This window comes from Typopeltis vanoorti, chromosome 4 (assembly GCF_054136105.1).
Source record: "Typopeltis vanoorti isolate ZY-2024b chromosome 4, IOZ_Tvanoo_1.0, whole genome shotgun sequence".
Classification (NCBI taxonomy): Eukaryota; Metazoa; Arthropoda; class Arachnida; order Uropygi; family Thelyphonidae; genus Typopeltis; species Typopeltis vanoorti.
The window spans coordinates 47,031,181-47,049,066 of record NC_143552.1 but is presented as its reverse complement, the minus strand read 5'-3'; the positions used below and the strand labels follow the sequence as shown (position 1 = coordinate 47,049,066).

The window sequence follows — 17,886 nt, the reverse complement described above, 5'->3', positions numbered from 1 at the left end:
TCGTCATCATCATCAAATTCCTGCCATGTACCCTCAAGGGGTGTACAGGATATGATAGTACTACATGAAAAAATTACATCATACTAACTTCCTATCTACAATTTTCCTCCAAATCAGTCTGTTACTTGTCAAGACTCCAACATTATTAGATCTTATATTTCTATCGTCTAAGGCACTTTGTACCATATCAATCCACCTATATCTTGGTCTTCCTCTGGGTCGTTTTCCTGCCAACCTGGCAGAGAATGCTTGTTTTGTTAATCTTTCTTCGCCCATTCTGTTTAAGTGACCATACCACCTGAGATTAGCTCTGCTAACACATTCCTGGATGCTGACAATGTCAAGTTCTTTCCTAATATCCTCGTTTTTAATATGATATTGCCATTGATGCCACCTGTTCATGCCTATAACACAGTCCAACACAATTTTTGCTGACTTTTATACAAGACTTGTTTTTTACTAATTTGGGTGCGCCGATTTCAAATATCAAACCCATTTTTCTCTACCATGTCAGGTTTTTCCTCTATGGCATTTTCATTTTGCTAATTTGTAAATTTTTGATAGTTTTAAGGAGGCAGTACTATTTAGAGGATCAAAAAAAGCGATTTTTTAATATTATTTTCTGAAAGTATGTACTTTTAAAAATCTGTTCCTAACTTTTTATCAAGAAATTCGAAAAATTCCCGAAGATATAGCCTATTATTCAAAGCGGTGCGCAGATCAGAATCGGAGCGCTCACCGCTCTCGCTTGTTATTAAACGAATAAATGCGTAAGAACCTGCAACGGCACATACTGGCGCTTTGAATGCGAGAGAGAGAGAGAGGCCGATAATTAGATACATAACTACTTAACAACATTCATTAAAAATTACAAGAATATTTATAAAAAAAATAATAATTTTACTTACACATGAGTTTCAGGGAATAAATTTTTGTTTGTAGCAATTTCTGCTGTGTGTTCTGTTTTGGCAATCCCTTTGAATACTACAACAGTAGTCGGTCATCATGTGAGAATCCCATCTTCCTTGGTACCGATCTTCCATAGTTTTTAAGTCTTGATGAAATCTTTCGCCTTGTTCATTGCTTACAGCACCTAAATGCCTGGGAAATCTTCAAGATGACTGTATAGGAAATGAAGCTTTATGCTCATGTTGCAACCTAGGCGCTGGAAAATTTCAAGCTTTGTTTCCACTAGATCTTTGTAATTGTACGCTTTTTTGTTTCCAAGAAAATTATTCGCAACCATCGTAAATGAAGTCCAGGCCTCTTTCTCAATTTTATTCATAGAGTTGATGAAATTTGGGTCTCTCATTAAAGTTCTAATTTGCGGTCCATCAAATACACCGGCTTTAATTTTTTCATAACTAAGTCGTGGAAATTTTTCACATATGTATTGGAAACAGTCACCTTGTAAATCTAAAGCTTTAACATACTGCTTCATAAGACCTAGTTTGATGTGTAGAGGTTGAAAAATGACTTTTTTTTTTTTTTTCTCTGTCGATTAAAGGTTGATTTATAACATTCTGTTCTCTAACATGTAAGGATATTCTAAGAGGCCAATGTTTCTGACTCCAGTGTTGGTTTCTAGCTCGACTATCCCAGAAGCATAGAAAACACGGAAACTTTGTATATCCTCTTTGAAAGCCAAGTAAAAAGTTCACCATTTTAAGATCCACACAGATGATCCAGTTATGGTCTGTATATTTTAATAACTTCAGAACTTTTTTAATGTCCTCATATGTTTCCTTTAAGTGGACTGAATCGCCAATAGGAATTGAGCCATATACATTCCCATTGTGTAGTAAGACACACTTGAGACTTCTGCTTGAACTGTCGATAAATAAACGCCACTCATTTGGCTGATATTGTACAACACTCATTTCAGTTAGTAAACCTGACACATTGTTACAGTAAACAAACCCACACACGTGTTTAAAATATTGTACAAGATTACTTTCCCTGCTACGATAAAAAGTTATCTTCGTATCTTGCTCCAGTAAGTTTTTTCATTTAATCTTGAAGCTAACAATTCCAATGATTCCTTTGATAGGTCCAAATCTCTTACTAAGTCATTCAATTCCGCTTGAGTAAAACATTGTGGTTCAGAACTAGAAATTAAATTTTCATTGTCTAAATCAACATCCGGGTCTTTCTCCTCAAGAACATCTGGCATATCCCGATCATACTCGTTCTCAAGTAAAGGAAGTCCTTTATAAATTGGCACGGCTATTTCACTGGAATGAGCAACTGGCCAAATTGCTGAGTCGAGATTTGGGTACACAATGTTTTTCTTATTCTTCTTATTATAACCAGAAGTCTGAACCAAACAAAAATAGCAATCAGTAATGTGATTTTTCGGTTCACGCCAAATCAGTGGAATGCCAAAAGCTAATTTTTGGCGTTTTCCCTTGCTCCACTGTCGTAAATTTTCTACACATGACTTACACACTTTATTTGGAGCCCATGAATTGTCCTGATCTGCAATTTTTAAGTCAAAGTATGCAAAGTACATTTTCTTAACGAAATCAGTGATATTTGTCCTTTAACTGGGAACATTAAAGCTGTCACAAATGTAGCAGAAGGAATCTACACTATTGACACATTTTCGAGTAGTAGACATGATGTATTTTCTTCACTGCCGACTAACATGCAATTAACAAGACAAAAAAAAACCAGAGACTTTACTGAAACATTATAAGCGCTCATCATACTTTCACGATCGATTAACAATTGACTGATTTGGATTGTTCTTTGTCCGCTATGACGCATATAGCATTCATTTGTTTTAGGCAGTTGTCATCGCCTACTTTTCATCACCTAAATGTATTAGGTCGGTTATCAGCCTCTCTCGCATTCAAAGTGCCAGTACGTGCTGTTGCAGGTTCTTATGCATTTATTCGTTTACTAACAAGCGAGAGCGGTGAGTGCTCCGATTCTGATCTGTGCACCGCTTTGAATAATAGGCTATATCTATGGGAATTTTTCAAATTTCTTGATAAAAAGTTAGGAACAGATTTTTAAAAGTACATACTTTCAGAAAATAATATTAAAAAAATCGATTTTTTTGATCCTCTAAATAGTACTGCCTCCTTAAAACTATCAAAAACTTACAAATTAGCAAAAAGAAAATGCCATAGAGGAAAAACCTGACATGATAGAGAAAAATGGGTTTGATATTTGAAATCAGCGCACCCAAATTAGTAAAAAACAAGTGTCAGATCATAATCAGCAGAAAAAAAAAAATTTTTTTTGTTGGCCAGTGTAATCTTTCTCAGGAATCTCATATCTGTGGTCTCTAGTCTTTGATCAAGTGTTTTACTTCTGACCCAGCTCTCAGATCCATAAGTTAAAACTGGTTTGAACACTGTCTTGTATACAGCTAATTTAGTGTTCTGACTAATTTCTCTCTTATTCCATATGAATTTATTCAATTGACTTCCCACCATACCATACCAGCTTTGCTGATTCTGTTGTCTATTTCTATATTTAATTTACCATCTTCACTAAAAATCATGCCTAAGTAGCTGAAATGTTTTACTTGTTCCACATGTTCTCTATTCACCATATTCATCCATATATATTTTCATTGCTTCTGCCTATTTTCATTGTATTTGTCTTGTTCTTGTTGATCTTCATATCATATCTATTACAACAGTTATTCAATTTAGTCAGGGAATCTTGCAGACTTGTAGCGAATTTATTAAGAAGTATAACATAGTCTGCATAAAGGAAAGAGCTGACATTAACATCTCCAATATTTTGATATCAGTATATTTATGTTCAATAGGTACTTAAGTGCAAAAACAATGAAACTTGATGATGATGAGCCCATAGAAAGTCTCCTCTTATGTGTACTTGGGACAACATTTTGACATTGAAAATGGATTACAGAGTGAAATTCAAAGAAGAATACAATTAGCCCAGTATTCATTTGTATCTTCAAAAATAACTTATCCATCTGCCTGAAAAGCAAAGTATTCAACCAATGCATATTACCAGTACTCACCTATGGCTCATAAACCTGGGTACCAACTAAACAAATGGAAAAACACATACTGGTGAGGAAAAGAAGAATGGAGAGAATCATCCTAGGAATAACACTAATGAAAAGAGAAAGGAATGGATCAGATCACATACAAAAATATTGGATGCAATAGAAATTGTAAAAGCACCCAAATGGATATGGGCAGGAGATCTGGCTTGAGGAACGGTCAACAGATGAACAAAAAAAGTAACAGAATAGATACCAACCAGAAAGAGAAGACAAGGATACCCAAAAAACAAGATGGGCAGATAAAATATAAAAATTCTCTGGAAAGAGATGGATGATGGAAACAGCAGAGTACAATACAAAATAAATGCCAGACACAGAAATGTTTGGGGAAAATTTGGAGAAAAGAGCAAATCTATAAGAATGGTTACAAGATTTCTGTTCAGGACATGTATTAGTCATTACTAACAGAGTACCATGTTCCAACATAAATATATGTATAAATTCACATAAAGGAAATACATACAAAAAAAAAAAAAAAGACTTATTGACTATGTTATTTTCAATAATGACATCTTCAGACTTATGCTGGCCTGGTTTGCCACTGGGTTAGTTAGGTCAGCATGTCTGAAGTATGATTCAAATTATCTCAATTTACAGATGACTGGTATAGAGTTTACCTATAACTGTTATAAAAGAAAACAAAATTAAATACAGAATTATAGAATTTCCTAACAGTGGTCCAGGTGAAATTTATGAAAGAATACTTGAGAGGTTAAGAAAAGCCAAAGACAAACTTAGAGAAGAACAAGACAGATTTAGAATAAACAGCAGTTGTCAGGACCAGATTTTTACTTTAATAAGACTAACAGAACTCATAGAAATAATATTATTATTATTTGAAACCTCCAGGGAGTCCAAATACTCATCGAGGGAGGGCACCTGCTCTACAACTCTGTCTCCACCATTCAATCACCAACTGACCACAACTACACCAGCGTCATCTAACACGACTGACAATCACAAACATCCATGCTCATGGTGGGATTCAAACAGATACATATAAAAAAGTATCTGTATTTAAGTTTGGTAGATGCTGTTCAAAACACTAAAACTATATAATATACATGGAACATTATACAGAAATTCTAATCAGTTAGAACTGAAGGACATACAGGAAGATCTGTTGAACTTCAATAAGCCAGGGGGCGATATTTCACTAAGGACATCAACCACATGGTGCCTAGTTGGCATTTCCACCAACTATGAAGGCATCCCTTTGTACTGGGAATACTTGCTTGTTTTGCCAAAGCTCTTTTTGTGGAAACAGGCCATTGACTTCACAGGGAAGGCTGTATATTGTGCATCCCTGGCTATTAGTTTTAATTAAATAAAATAACTATTAAAAGAAAAAATTTGTGAAAATCAACAGAAAAAAGACAAACTGTGAAAAGAAGCAGGAACAGGGACAGCATCAACTGTGATTCTCAATGGGGTACTCATAGAATAAGTAAAACATTTTAACTATTTAGGCAAAAGTTTTATAAAGATGGCAAATAAATACAGACACAGATAAAAGAGTAAGCAAAGACAAGAAATTTATGTGAAATATAAGACATTGATAAAACCACTAAACTAACAGTGCATATAAGATGGTCTTCCAGCAAATTTTTAACTTTCAGATCTGAGTTTTAGAAATAGATAATCACAGATTAGAGAATATAGATGTGAGAGTCCTGAGAGAAATCAGTGGTGAACAAATGGCATCAATGACAGACTCATATTAAAAATTAAGACAGAAAGAATTTAACATTGTTAACAATAGAGAATGTATGAGAAGTTAATAAAGAAATTTATGATTTATTCACAATACAAAAGTAAAAAATGGAATACTTTAATACAGTATTTTGCCTAACAGTAACTGAGGCATTGTCAAAGATAAAGTCAATATGGAAAAGAAATTTGAAAACGAACACAGAATATCAATCAAGCAAGCAATTATTTTTAAGAATTCCCTGTGGGCAAAGTCAAAGGTGCCTAGTTTTTTTGTATATTTAAATACAGAATTAATCTCACAGATGGGAATCTCTGTGCCTAGAGGGAAAAGTCAAAATAAATGAATGCTTGCTTTTACTTTTCCAACTACTTTCTTTACCATAGTATATTTATAACTGACAATGCCTCAGTTTCAATTAGGAAAATAATGGATTAAAATATTCAATTTCTGCACTGTGAACCATTAAATTTCTTTATTAATGCAGAATCTCGACTTAAGTCTAAATAAGCAGAATGTAAAAACAAAGTTAATCTAAGGTAATATAGCTGCATAAATAGAACACGAGAGATTAGGAATATGGGTTTTGATGTGAAGATGGAAAAAAAAGATCTAGAGTAAGACCATGATCTAGGTGGATTAATATAATTTATAGTGATTTTAAAGCATTAGGAAATCTAAGATCTGACAATATCAGATTAATGATGAAGAAAACAGTTGATAAAATAATAATGCAAAATTAATTATACACCCTCTATCCAAAAAGAAACCGAACTTTTCGAAAATAGAAGAAACTAGTGACACCACCTTTTGTTGTCGAAAGCGGCAACCTTCATTAGTGTTGTGTCAACTGTTTGTGCCATTTGTTTCATTAGAAGCCAAGTTATAGTGCCAAGAGTGAATGTGTGGTTTGACGAAAGGTCGGAAAATGAGTTTTAAACAGAGAGCTGCGATTGACTTTTGTGTTAAACTTGGTAAATATTTTACCAAATGCATCAAATGCTTCAAAACGCATACAGTGATGAATGCTTACCCCGTACTCAAGTTAACAAATGGTTTAAGTGATTTCAAAGTGGTTGTAAGACGCTTGAGGACGACGAAAAGCCGGACCATCCAAAAACTGGACTGAGCGAAGTTAACATCCAAAAAGTGCGTGAATTCAGAAAACCCGAAATCGTCCATGAGATTGATTGAAGATGAAATGGGGATTCCGAAATCAACTGTGCACAACATTTTGACCGAGAGTTTGGGCCTTCATAAACTGAATTCACAAGTTGTTCCTCAAAAAATGTATCGAATTAAACACCGCAAGGACCTCGTAAAAAACCGCTGGTAGGACTAAAACTTCCTTGAAATGATCGTTACTGGTGATGAAACGTGGTGTTTTGAGTATGGGCCTGAAACGAAGTGCCAGAGTGCTGAGTGGAGACCACCTAAAGAGGGGCATCCGAAAAAAAGTTGTTGGAGAAAGCAAAAGTAAATACAATGCTGATTTGTTTCTATGATTCCAAGGACATTATCCACAAAGAATTTGTTCTGCCTGGCCAAACGGTAACCGATGAGTTTTATCTCAAAGTTTTGAAGCGATTGATAGTGAGAATTCGTCACGTACTGCATGAACATCGTGATGATCGACCATTCGTCAAAACACATTGTCATTCTTGGCACTATAACTCGGCTTCTAATGAAACAAATGTCATAACCAGTTTACATAACACTAATGAAGGTTGCCGCTTTCAACAACAAAAAGATACAACAGGTGCTGCCACTAGTTTCTTCTATTTTTGAAAAGTTCGGTTTCTTTTTGGACAGAGGGTGTATGGCACTATTAGCATCTGGTACCTCTTTTATGGTACACATTATGTATTGAAGATGAAACTTCCCCTGCCCCAGTGCAGAACAATATTACTCAAAGACCCAGGACAAGAAATCATAAAAAAATAAATACATAAATAAAAAACAGAATAAAAAATCACTCAACAATTATTTTAAGTGAATAGTTCCCAGAATTAGTTATAGCTAGCAAGCTAGTCATAATGTCTTGGAAAGTTTTTATCAGTGTCACATCAGTCTGAAAATTTACAATCACCTTCTAAGCGGTCTTCAAATGATTAAATTACATTAAATTATTTCAACAGAAAATTTAAATTATGATTCTTTAATAAAATTTTCCAAATCTTAAAAAAACTCCCTGGTGGACACAGGAAGTTAAAGAGGCAGTGAAGGAAAAGAAGAAAGCATATCAAAAGTTCCTGGCAAATAAGTCAGCTTTTACTCTTACACAATACAGAGACAAATGTAAGAAAGCTAAACAGTGTGTAAAACTAGCTAAACAAAAGTCATGGGAGGACTTTGGCAAGAATATAGAAAATAAATATCAAGAATGTGGCAAAATATTCTGGAGGTTATTGAAGAAGCTTAGGAATGGAGTAAAGAGTGCTGTAAAAGGAGTTAGAGATGATCAAGATGACATGAAAACAGGAGAAAAATATATCCTTGAAGTATGGAGTAATTACTTTGAAAAACTGCTAAATGAAACAAGCAGTGATGACAGCTTAGTAATAAAAAACACTTGCCAGGCATGCAGTCAGGAATACATATCCATACTTGAAGTAGAAAAAGCCATCAAAGGCTTGAAATGTGGAAAGGCAGCAGCTGTAGATGATATTCGACCAGAAATGCTGAAGTATGATGGTAAGCCTGGACAGAGGGACGAATTCCCGATGATTAGATTAGAGCTCTCATAATACCAATACATAAAAAGGGAAATAAAACTGAATGTGAGAATTACAGAGGTATTTCCCTACTGAGTGTTCCTGGCAAGATCTATGCAAGTATACTTGAGAAACGGTTGAGAAGAATTGTGGAAGAAAAGCTTGGTGAAGAACAAGCTGGATTCAGGCCAAATAGAGGCTATCAGGATCAGATCTTCACTTTACGACAAATAGTCAAGAAAGCATGGGAATATAACAAAGATCTGTATTTAAGTTTTGTCGATTTGGAAAAGGCATATGACAAGGTGCCAAGAGAGAGAGAAGCTATTCAATACGCTGCAGTTATATGGTGTCAATGAGGCATTATATCAAGCAATACTTAGTCTTTATTTGAGTTGTAAGTCAGCAGTTAGAATTGAAGGAAGTACAGGAAGATGGTTTAATGTTAAATCTGGTATGAGACAAGGATGCATATTATCCCCTCTGTTATTCATTATCTATATGGATCACATTATGAAGGAAAGTGGTATTAAACCTGATATCAAAATTGGAGATGTTAATGTCAGCTCTTTGTTTGATGCGGATAATGTTATACTTCTAAATAAATCCGCTACAAGTCTGCAAGATTCTCTGACTAAATTGAATAGCTGTTGTAATAGATATGGTATGAAGGTCAACAATAAAAAGACAAAGACAATGAAAATAGGCAGAATCATTGAAAATGTCAACTGTGTTGTGAATGGAGAACCTGTGGAACAAGTAAAACATTTCAGCTACTTAGGCACGATTTTTACTGAAGATGGTAAATTAAATATAGAAATAGACAACAGAATCAGCAAAGCTGGTATGGTGGGAAGTCAATTGAATAAATTCATATGGAATAAGAAAGAAATTAGTCGGAACGCTAAATTAGCTGTATACAAGACAGTGTTCAAACCAATTTTAACTTATGGATCTGAGAGCTGGGTCAGAAGTAAAACACTTGACCAAAGACTAGAGACCGCAGATATGAAAGTCCTGAGAAAGATTAGAGGCGTGAACAGATGGCATCAATGGCAATATCATATTAAAAATGAGGATATTAGGAAAGAACTTGACATTGTCAGCATCCAGGAATGCGTTAGAAGAGCTAATCTCAGGTGGTATGGTCACTTAAATAGAATGGGAGAGGAAAGATTAGCAAAACAAGTGTTCTCTGCCAGGTTGGCAGGAAAACGACCCAGAGGAAGACCAAGATATAGGTGAATTGATACGGTACAAAGTGCCTTAGACGATAGAAATATAAGATCTGATAATGTTGGAGTCTTGACAAGTAACAGACTGATTTGGAGGAAAATTGTAGATAGGAAGTTAGTAATGATGTAATTTTTTCATGTAGTACTGTCATATCCTGTACACCCCTTGAGGGTACATGGCAGGAATTTGATGATGATGATGATAAAAAAAAAAAAAAAAGAATACACTATAAATGCCAATTATATGGAATTGTGATTATTTTCAATAATAAGGAAAGGACTTTACACAAAATATGTATGTAATCCATTTATATTGCTATTAATAAGATTGCATTTCTATAGAAATACAGTATATTAAATTTAATATACTGTACTTCTATAGAAGTACAGTATATTAAATATAATAAAAGGTATCAAGATTATAACAGAATTTATTAGCAAAACAAACTGATACAGAAAAGCTAATAAAGCAGGTATCAAATAAACATGAATTTGGTATTTTTCCAATTATAGAAGAAAATCACCTATTATTTCTGTTGTTAAACTAAAAATTACAGGATAATGACAATTTTCAAAATGGGATGCAAGGAACCTTGATAAGAATTTTTGAAAATTGTCGTTATCCTGTATTTTTTAGTTTAACAACAGAAATAATAGGTGATTTTCTTTTATAACTAATACTTACACCAACTAGTCATTTCATTCTTGAAAAACAGTCAACTACAAATACATTAGCAAAAGTAATGAGGTATGATTTATGTGAATCAGTTGCTGAAATCAACATACACACACATACACAAACACACTAAAGCTCAATTTCTACAATTTTTATCACAGACAAGTTTGTAGTTGAAATAAAGACAGATAAACAGACTTCTGGGAGTAACATACATTCAAAATTAGACATTCATTTTAAAAAGATATTTTATCTGATAAGTTGTTTTCTTTCTCAGCTGAAATGTTATTTTCCATAATACTAAATCAAGAAAATGTTAAAATAAGTCACAGAAAACAACATTGCTACTTAACCAACAAATACACCACCTGATACAGCCTTTCTGTGTTGAGAATCCAAGGCTTGATCTATTTCATCAAAAAGATAAAAGGGAGCAGGATCACATTTTTGGATGGCAAATATTAAAGCCAGAGCAACTAAGGATTTCTGTCCGCCAGATAATTGCTGCATCTCTTTCATTTCACCTGTCTTCCCTGTAAAAGAAACCTATAAAAAACAAGGTTTGTAGATTAAGCAGAGAAAAATGGTGTGACCACTGCATATAAGAATTGTACATTGAACAAAATATCCAATGTCAACAGAATGACAATGGTAACAAAACTACCACCAAGAAAACTGAACATTATTTTAAAAAAATAAAAAAATTGCATTTGTAGATTAACTAGAAAATTTGGAAAATAGATACAGTTAGTCTTAGAATATACCAATGTTTTGAAATACAAAACATTTGGAATTAACAGCTGAAGAAACTAATGATATCAGGCTAGTGTATTATAACTGTAAGCTGCATTTGTATTCTTAGAGCTGGTTTTCCTGTTATGATAGAATAAAACCCTGCCACCTATGTAATGAGAATAGTTAACTCACCTTCAGTTGATAAAAACCTTTACGAAGTTTCATCATATCCTTAAATAGGATGCAAACCCAAGTCTCTGTTTCCAGATAAAGAAAATTATTGATTCCAAGTGAGCTATTGGCTCCTATGGGCAGAAATGATGCTAATTATTATTATTACGGGCGACTCCAGGGAGTCCTTAGACTCATCGAGGGAGGCCCTAAACATCATGTCCACACAACTATACAACATTCTCACAATATCTATCATACCTTGCCTTGAACTCAGTCACTGTCACAGCACCCACAACAGACTCTGGCAGCTTATTCCACTCATTTACCACTCTAAAAGTAAAGAACCTAGCTCTAACACCCTTGCCCAGCTTCCATAGATGTCCCCTAGTTCTCCCACCACCAGTGAGAACTAGGGGATATGTCCAGAAGATACTCCAACCCTTGTTCTCCAAGATGACAAAGAACCTCTGCATGTACTACGAAACCTGTCTTGAAAAGACAAGGTGTCCATTTCGAGCATGCAATCTACTGTCATTAAGGCTTTGTTCGACCAAGATTCCACTGAAAGTTGTGGATGTATATATCATGTGTAAACATATATTTCTTTGTTAATAAACCCATTAACTTCATAACATATATCACTGTATTTATTACTGTTTCTTTTTATTTTTTGAACCATACTGTACTTAATGCATAAATTTTGTCTGCTTACACCCAGGTAAAGGATTAAAATAAGAATATAATTTAATCAAATATATTGAGGGAATATGCATACTAGACATATTTATAGATATTTACATGGGTTACATAAGTAGAAAAAATATAGAATTTCATTCAAAAACTGATACATTTCATCCAATGTAAAAAGGATATCATTAGGGAGAAAGACTGTTAATTCATCCAAAATCTGAATCACGAGTCATATAGTATCTGCTTACTAGCTTATGTCTCACAATGTAGTTACTGGTCTTTCTCCTTGAAGAAGTTTATGTTACACTGGATGAAATATATCAGAGTTTAGTTATAAAATTCTATATTTTTATTACATGTGTAAGCCATACAAATATCTCTAAAGAAGAATCTTGTCGCATAGTTTACTCTGTGTGTAACCAAGTGGAAAAACTTTCTACAATTATCTCTGGTTCAGTGTATTTTAATAATATGGAGTCACACAGTTCTACTACTTGTATGTATATGGAAGATAGATGATTTCTGCATTGACCTCAGCACCTTCTAGAGTTTTGCTCTAACTGATAGTCGAAACCAGTCTGTATAGCGACCCTTCCCACAATGTATACATCCAAAAGGAAGCATGTTGGGTATTATAAGATACTGAGGCAATTAATGTGAACTCATGACAATACTTCATACACATACTTTGCTTGCTTATGCTTGGGCAAAGGACTGACATAATTTACATTCTGGTATAAAATTTTATATCAAGTATCATAAGTCCAAACCATCTGGACTTGCTGTATAAGCCATCTCCACTAAGCATAGGGTTCTGTGGAATAAAACAAAAATGCTGCATAAGAGCAGATTCTTTATGGAACACTTTATAAGGAAACTTGAGAAACATTATCACACTGTCCAAATTTAAACGGATTTGGTGACCTATATTTCTCTCCCTTATGAAAGATAGTACTTTTGAAATCTGCTAACCTTTCCTTAATTAGGAATTTATTGACCAAAGTTTTGTGGTGTTTTTTTTAAGAATCTTACTGTTTAATTGTGCATTGTGTTGTTTCTAATTTTGTTATACTAAAGTTTCCTTTTGAAAGTTTATTTTTCACTTGGTTAGAGTATAATAAATTTAGTTTAATCCTTTTTCCAAGTGTGAGCAAACAAAGTTTGCGCCTGAAAGTATCTTCAGGACTGGGGTAAGGTGGTACAACACCAGGGCAACTCGTTGCAAAGGTGGAGCAAGCTACCAACACTCCTATCTCAGTATCTCCTATAATGCAAAACACATCTCCTTGCGGATATGTCTAATGTTATGCAATAAGGGAAGGGCCACTACCCAGACGTTTCGCCCCTTATTGAGGTCTCTTCAGTGGGAGCCAGGCCCAAGTGGAGATACCAGGCAGAAGCATTAGCAGGTCATCTCTACCTATAGGAGTTGCCAAATGGTGGGTCATCCTTTTTTAATAAATTACTCTGGATTTAGAGAAAGATGTTGAAAGTTTATTTTTCACTTGGTTAGAGTATAATAAATTTAGTTTAATCCTTTTTCCAAGTGTGAGCAAATAAAGTTTACGCCTGAAAGTATCTTCAGGACTGGGGTAAGGTGGTACAACACCAGGGCACTCCTTGCAAAGGTGGAGCAAGCTACCAACACTCCTGTCTCAGTATCTCCTATAATGCAAAACACATCTCCTTGCAGATATGTCTAATGTTACCATTTGGTAACTCCTATAGGTAGAGATGACCTGCTAATGCTTCTACCTGGTATCTCGACTTGGGCCTGACTCCCACTGAAGAGACCTCAATAAAGGTCGAAACTAGTCTGGGTTGTGGCCCTTCCCTTAATGCATTAACATTAAACATATCCGCAAGGAGATGTGTTTTGCATTATGGTAGATACTGAGATAGGAGTGTTGGTAGCTTGCTCCACCTTTGTAACGAGTGCCCTGGTGTTGTACCACCTTACCCCAGTCCTGAAGATACTTTCAGGTGCAAACTTTGTTTGCTCACACTTAGATAAAGGATTAAACTAAATTTATTATACTCTAACCAAGTGAAAAATAAACTTTCAACATCTTTCCCTAAATCCAGAGTAATTTATTAAAAAAGGGTGGCACACCATTTGGCAGCTCCTATAGATAGAGATGACCTGCTAATGCTTCTGCCTGGTATCTCCACTTGGGCCTGGCTCCCACAGAAGAGACCTCAATAAAGGTCGAAACTAGTCTGGGTAGTGGCCCTTCCCTTAATGCATAACATTAGACATATCCGCAAGGAGATGTGTTTTGCATTATAGGAGATACTGAGATAGGAGTGTTGGTATCTTGCTCCACCTTTGCAATGAGTTTCCTGGTGTTGTACCACCTTACCCCAGTCCTGAAGATACTTTCAGGCGCAAACTTTGTTTGCTCACACTTGGAAAAAGGATTAAACTAATTTTATTATAAAGTTTCCTTTGATACACAAGCGAAAATGTCAGTTAAAATTATTTAACATAAGGGTTACTTTTTTCTGAGCAATAAATACAAAATCTTATATTCAGGCAATAACAATTAGGGAAAAAAGAAGGTGCAGTTATAGTATGCTAAACAATAAATATGAGGCTAATCTTCTTGAATGGCAAGCAACATCAAGTAGAATGATGTGGGCAAATATCAGAATGGGGAACTGGACAATGAGATATAATATTATTTGTGCCTATGGTCCCACAGAAGGTGTTTTAAAGGTTCTACTAAGGTAGAAATGGAGGAATTTTTTGAGGCTTTAGAGAAAGCAACTGACACAGTAAAAATGGAAAAGTTGGTCCTTGTTGGGGATCTAAATAGCAGAGTTGGAAATGATTGTAAGACATACAAAAATATTTTGGGAAAATTTAGAGAAAAGAGCAAAGCTAATAATAATGGCAAATACCTGTTGGATTTCTGCTCAGGACATGGACTGGTTATTACTAACACAATGTTCCAACATAAAAATGTGCACAAGTTCACCTGGAGAGAAGAGGCAGGGAATAAGAAAAGTCCCATTGACTATGTTGTTGTTGATAGTGATGTTGACAGTGATGTCTTGAGCAGAATAAAATGAAATTTCATATTGAAAAGAATAACATGTAAAAAAAGTTTTACAGCGAATAAAAGTTGAGCAGCTCTCAGATGTGAACTATAGACTAAAAAACACAAAGATTATTGAAGAAAAAATGAAAGAGTTTGAGAACAGGAACCAAACCTTGGAGATCCAGTGGCAAGCCCTGAAGAAAATACCGATTGATTCAGCCAGAGAGGAATGTGGTGAGGTTGTCTGCAAAGATGGAAATATCAGAATTCCATGGTGGACAAAGGAAGTTAAAGAGGCAGGGAAGGAAAAGAAGAAAGCATATCAAAAGTTCCTGGCAAATAAGTCAGCTTGTGCTCTTAGAGAATACAGAGACAAATGTAGGAAAGCTAAACAGTGTGTAAAACTAGCTAAACAAAAATCATGGGAAGACTCTGGTAAGAACATAGAAAATAAATATGAAGAAGGTGACAAAACATTCTGGCAGTAATTGAAAAAGCTCAAAAATGGAGGAAAGAGTGCTGTGAAAGGAATTAGAGATGATAAAGGTGACATGAAAGCTGGAGAAAAAGATATCCTTGAAGTATGGAATAATTTTACTTCGAAAAATTGCTAAATGAAACACGCAGTGATAGCACAGTGGTAAAAAACACTCAACAGGCATGCAATCAGGAATATATATCCATACTTGAAGTAAAAAAAGCCATCAAAGGCCTGAAATGTGGAAAGGCAACAGGAGTAGATGATATTTGACCAGAAATGCTCAAGTATGGAGGTATAAAAGTCTTACAGTGGCTGCACAGCATAGTTCAGAAAGCCTAGACAGAGGGATGAATTTCAGATGATTGGAGTAGAGCTCTCATAGTATCCATATATAAAAAGGGAAATAAAACTGAATGTGAGAATACAAAGGTATTTCTCTACTGAGTGTTCCTAGTAAGATTTATGCACTATACTTGAGAAATGGCTGAGAAGTATTGTGAAAGAAAATCTTGGTGAAGAACAAGTCGGATTCAGGCCATATAGAGGCTGTCAGAATCAATCTTCACTTTACAACAGATAGTTGAGAAATTACGGGAATATAACAAAGATCTGTAGATCTGGAAAAGGCATATGACAAGGTGTCAAGAGAGAAGCGATTCAATACGCTACAGTTATATGGTGTCAATGGGGGCATTATATCAAGCAATCCTAATCCTAATCCTGTGGCCTCCTCTTTTAAGAGGGTTGCAGCTGATGAATAGTCTGCTTCCATGCCTCTCTATCTCTTGCTTCTGTAAGATGCTTGCCTGTCCAGTCTTTGATGTTGTCATTCCATTGCAGTCGGGGGTCTCCTCTTCCTCTCCTTCCCTCAATACTATTCTGGGGAGCTCTCCAGAAGAACCCCTCATCAAATGTCCTGCAAACGTTATTTTTCTTCTTTGGATACTAGCAATATACTCTTTTCATCTTGAATTTTACGAACCTCTTCATTGCTCACTCTTTCAGTCCAGCTGATACGATCCATTTTTCTCAAGCATCACATTTCAAATGCATTAAATTAGTCACTCATCTCCTTATTGATTGTCCAGGACTCACATCCATACGCTCCCGATCACTGTCTTGAGGATTCTTACTTTTAACTGTTTGTCCACATTTCTGTTTCCTAATATGTAGTATATTTGGAAAAATGCTGCTTTTGCTTTTTCAATTCTGTTCTTAATTTCATAATTAGATCTATTGTTATCTGTTATCCAACTTCCAAGGTATTCAAAACTTTTTACATTCTCTATTCTTTGTCCATTCAAAGTGATTTCCATCCCATCATTTCCTTTCCTTGAAATCTTCATTACTTTTGTCTTCTGAACGTTTATTTTCATTTTATATCTGTTATTTCCAACCCTGTTCAGTCTATTCAAAATTCTTTGCAAACCTTCCTCTCTTTCGCTCATAAGTACAATATCATCTGCATATCTTATATTATTTATCAGATGTCCATTTATCTTTATTCCATCCTTCAGGTCTTCCAAGGCCTCCCTCATCATCCAATCAGTATCCTCTCCTTCAAATCTAACCCTGGTTTCTTCAGTTTTATATGTTCTGAACAACAGTCTGATAATTTTTTCATCTATTCCTATTTTATGCAAAATATCAAATAAAACAGTGATTAACATTATCGAAAGCTTTTTCATAATCCACAAAGCATAGATATAAATATTTACTGCACTCGATCGTTCTTTCTCCCAATATCTGTAGTGTTGTAATAGCTTCCCTGGTTTCCCTGTTCCTTCTGAAACCAAACTGTGCTTCATTTAATTCTCTCTCTATCATCTATTTCCATTCTTCTAGATATTATGTTGATTAGGACTTTTACAATGTGGCTAATCAAGCTGATAGTTCCACGCTTATTGCAATCCATCATTCCTGTAGTCTTGGGAATAGGAATAAAAATAGATCTTACGAAGTCTTTAGGTATTCTATCCTCCTCCAGACTTCTATTAAAGATGATGGATAGAAGTTTTATTCCTTCCTTTCTCAATGCCTTCAGCAGCTCTCCTTGAATATCATCCACTCCTGGAACTTTCCTATCCTTTACTTTTTTAATGGCTGCTTCAGTTTCCCATTCCTTAATTTCTGGGGTATCATCATTTTCTATCTGATCACATTCCAGATTATTGTCATCTCCATAAAGTCTTATTACATACTTCTTACACCTTATTATTTTTTCATTTTTATCCAACAAATTCTTTCCTCTTTCATCCTTCAAAGCACTGCTTTTTGTCCTTCTCTTCTTCCCTGAAATCAAGTTTAAGCCTTCATAGACCTTTCTCATATCCTCTGTCATATCATTTTCCTCTATTTCCTTGCAGACCTGA

The 17,886-nt window shown here is 34.9% G+C and overlaps 1 protein-coding gene across 1 annotated transcript in view; it reads right to left on the bottom strand.

Annotated features, from left to right (window-relative positions):
- SMC3 (structural maintenance of chromosomes 3) overlaps positions 1–17,886 on the bottom strand; it is a 450,203-nt gene that overhangs the window by 40,474 nt on the left and 391,843 nt on the right. Inside the window, exon 29 of the mRNA XM_090391130.1 lies at positions 10,759–10,936. Coding sequence (XP_090247256.1) covers positions 10,759–10,936 — 178 coding nt within the window. The remainder of the gene's footprint in view (positions 1–10,758; positions 10,937–17,886) is intronic.